This window comes from Cupressus sempervirens, chromosome 1 (assembly GCF_028749045.1).
Source record: "Cupressus sempervirens isolate cs-2001-9-10 chromosome 1, ASM2874904v1, whole genome shotgun sequence".
Classification (NCBI taxonomy): Eukaryota; Viridiplantae; Streptophyta; class Pinopsida; order Cupressales; family Cupressaceae; genus Cupressus; species Cupressus sempervirens.
The window spans coordinates 539,241,174-539,244,926 of record NC_143118.1 but is presented as its reverse complement, the minus strand read 5'-3'; the positions used below and the strand labels follow the sequence as shown (position 1 = coordinate 539,244,926).

Genomic DNA, 3,753 nt, shown 5'->3' with positions numbered 1-3,753 from the left:
GGTTGATCAAAGAAAGGCATCATTTGAGCTCGAGGAATCATTTCTTGCCTCATTCTCTTAACTTCATCCATTTCAAGTTCCTATTAAATTTATCATAATCAATGGGCTATGTGTGGATAATTAAATTCTATAGAAAAATTGAAGTAAAAAGAAGTGGCCTTTAATGAACAAACCTTTTGTATCTTTTCTTCTTCTAGCTTGCGTTGCTCTAGATAATATTGTTTTTCTGCAATCTAATAAGCAACCCAGAAATTTTAACAAAAAGAACATAACATATGTCCTCTAAACTATTTATATCAGTTTAAAAATAAGAAATGTTTGATATAGAGAGCTAATCAAATAAAGTAATATATGATATTTATAATGATCCAATATTCATAAGAAAGTTGGAGTAGTTTTCAAAATTGTTCTTTCATATGAGGAGCTTAATAGGAAAAATATGAGATTGAAATTAATGCACCTAGTAGAAACTTTTGAGAGAAAAAAAAATTCTTAAATTGATCTTTTAATCAACTATTTTACAAGTAGTGAAATTTTTTTTATCTATTAATGTGAGATAGGGATTTAATAACTATATTTAATCAAAAGTATATTAGCATTCATTACATAAACATATAAATTTAATTCCTAATTATTTTCAAATGAATAATTAGATGCTTTACCATTTGATCAAATTTAGCTCGTTCACTTGCTCTCGCCTCACTATACAGCTTTACATCCAATGGCTTTGTATTCCCTCTTGTTGGTGGCTTTTGTAAAATCTGGGAGTTTTCAAAGGAGTGAACAATGTTGGCTTATTGTTGACAATGAAAAAAATCATGAAAGCATTTGCTTGATCTCTAAAAATCTCAATAGATATATTGTAGTAAAAGCACCTGTGGTTCATCTGTAGTCAATGGCAAGTCTTGTGCAATTGGGATACGACTTCTTTCTTCTTGGACAATCATCTCATTTAACTTTTTCATGAACTCTTGCTCCTTTAACTGACCCCTTTGCTGCAAAACATGAGTAACTTCTAAAATCATTGCCATGCATATTTGTAATAAATAATTTGAATGCTACTTTTCTTAAGCCCGTGAACATATAATTTACAATAAACTTGATGCATTTTTTATAAAAAAAATAAATGAAACATAAATAGACCCAAAATGAAAATTCTCAAAAAAGATACAAGATTGTAAGAAGCTTTTCTCCTCACTCATAAATAATATCAAAATATATTATATATTAAGAAACTAAAATAATACATTGCACATAAGCTACATCTTTTATTCACAAATATATATCAGATGCATGATTACTTCTATGATTTCTGACTTTCTATCACTACAATGACTAGACCAAAAGTTTCATTCTATTGTCTATTTAACTTTACTAAAACTACTAAAAACAAAAAAATATTATTATTTTACAAACAGTGATTATGTTTTATTGCTCAATTTCAACCCCCATCTGATTGGAACAAAATTGCAAATTTTAAACTCTTAAAACTCCAGATTATAAAATATTCTAAACTATCTTTTTTATAATGAACCAAAATCTATATAGAAACTTAAATAGTGAGAGAGACCACTCAAGGAGTAAAAGCAGGTTAAGTAGCACCCAAGTAAAGGGTCAAGGTCGTTTCTGTCAATAATGGGCATATGATTGTCCAGTATAAACCAATCTGCCAACATGGAATTTATCTTCCCATCATTCAGTTGACCTTTATAAACTGAAGAAGGTCCGACTATAACCAAGACAAAGATAAACAGCCTTACTCAAAGATAAATCACCAGAAAAGGACAGTAAACATGTAGGGAAAATAGAGGTAGAATGAAACAATGAAAATTAGCCGGTACCCAATTAAAGAATGTTTGCATGCAACTGAAGGCAATTGGTCTTTAACCAAAACAATACGTTACCTGTGTCTTGAGCTCAAATGGCTTTACGCTTGTCAATTTTACAACTCGCTTCTCAGCTTTCTCTGCTCTTTCATGGGAATTCAACTTTTTCTGCTAGATAAATACAAGAAATAATGTTATATCTTTCAGTGATATCAGGTTTTCAAATTTATGCCCTTGTTATTTTGCATTGCATTTTCAAATTTATGGCCGCGTTGTTATTGGATTAGGTGGTGTAAGAATTTTTGGTTCCATACAATGATGATGGATTTAATATAACATAATCTGAAAGATTGATATAAAAAAATCTCCCAGAAACAACAATGATAGAGTCAAAGACAAATTAAAAAAATTCATATAATCGATTTTGACAGTTGAGCTTGATTTCTGAATTAATTTTACAGTGGAATCGAGAAATCAAGCTCACCTAACAATGATTGAGATTAAACTTGCTTATAAAATATAGCAAGATAAAAGAATCTATTAAATAGCTCGAGAGTTTTTAACATTAACAGTTTTTATTAATTTCTATCTAGTTCTACCTAATAATGATGAATAGTATAATATAATCTGAAAGATTGAATGTAAAAGAATTCACCAACACTCAAACTCCAGAACAACAATGATTTAGTCGAAATAAACAAATAAATAAATAAAACATTCCATAATCTATCACATGACATTTGAGCTTTGATTTCTGAATTAGACGGTATAAAATAGTTTAACACAGTATAATTCAAAAGTCATAATCAACTAACAATGATTGAGAGTTAACCTTTCTTACAAATTATACCAAGAAAAGAAAAAGAGACCGATTAGATAATTTGAGAGTTTTTAAAACTTTTGAAAAAAAATTCTGTACTTCTTTTCTAACAAGGAGAGACGGGATATTAGATAGTGAGAAATTTTTGTATCAGCATTTCTTACGTTATGTAGTTTATAATATAAATTTGATGAAGATTGGTCCAAAATACTGATATAAAAACTCTTACAAATTCTAATTAAAACTAGTAATGATGGGAATTAAATTGTTGTTACGAAAGAGAGAAAGATTGAAGAAAAAGGAAATAAAATAACTACCCAAAGTCCCTTCTTGGAGGCCTCGGTACTTCCACAGCTGCGTAAACACAAACACCCATTTCATTAGTTGAAGCAAACGAATTGAACTGGGAAGAATTTGGAGAACAGTTTGAGCAAGGAAGCACCTGCTGCATTGATTTTGGGCATGAGGAAACACCCATCTTTTCCTTACTCTCTTCCCACTATTACTAGTGTTACTACTCTCATTGCCTTCAGATGACTCTGACACAGATGAAGAGCTCTCAAAATCCTTAACATTTGCATTGTGGGTGTTATGATCATGTCGATGATAGAGAGAATGAGAGAATTCTTGGCAATTTGAGTTGGGATTGCAGTTCTCACCCACTTTCAATGCCATGGCTATTCTTTTTCTTTTTCTTTTACTTTTACACAAGTGAGGATTGAGGCAAAGCACTTTATATATATATTATCATTACTCCCTCCTCCTTCTCCAACTCCAACTCCAACAAACACCCGCTGGAATTCATTTTCAAATTCTGGTGGCGCGGAATGAGACATCAACATCTTTCATTACGTCTCTCCCATTTCTCAACGGTTACATATCGCTAGCACCCTCCCATTGTGGCATTAATTTGCGCCTCTCAATTACTTCAGCTTTCACTTTTACATCAAGTTTGGGAAGAAGGAGAATGGGATGATCTTCAAGCCAAAGTAAACAAAGATCGCGGCTATTTTTTCTGCGAATGTTACCCCTCCTTCACGGATCGCACAATTTGCATGGTTGGAATCTGCTTTCCCATCACAGTAGTTTTCGAGATTATACAGCAAG

At 31.4% G+C, this 3,753-nt stretch overlaps 1 protein-coding gene across 2 annotated transcripts in view; it reads right to left on the bottom strand.

Moving 5' to 3' along the window:
* Positions 1–3,540, bottom strand: part of LOC149578589 (microtubule-destabilizing protein 60-like) — a 3,998-nt gene extending 458 nt beyond the window's left edge. The window contains exons 1-7 of one of the 2 annotated variants that reach the window (XM_089802470.1): positions 3,089–3,540; positions 2,964–3,000; positions 1,905–1,994; positions 876–995; positions 663–761; positions 174–233; positions 1–80 (exon numbers count right to left, since the gene is read on the bottom strand). The exon at positions 1–80 is cut by the window's left edge and continues 15 nt beyond it. In XM_089802470.1, coding sequence (XP_089658596.1) covers positions 1–80; positions 174–233; positions 663–761; positions 876–995; positions 1,905–1,994; positions 2,964–3,000; positions 3,089–3,321 — 719 coding nt within the window. In that variant the 5' untranslated portion in view covers positions 3,322–3,540. Of the gene's footprint in view, positions 81–173; positions 234–662; positions 762–875; positions 996–1,904; positions 1,998–2,963; positions 3,001–3,088 lie in introns of both variants that reach the window. The other variant, XM_089802453.1, reaches the window with a different exon arrangement.
* Positions 3,541–3,753: the final 213 nt, after the last annotated feature.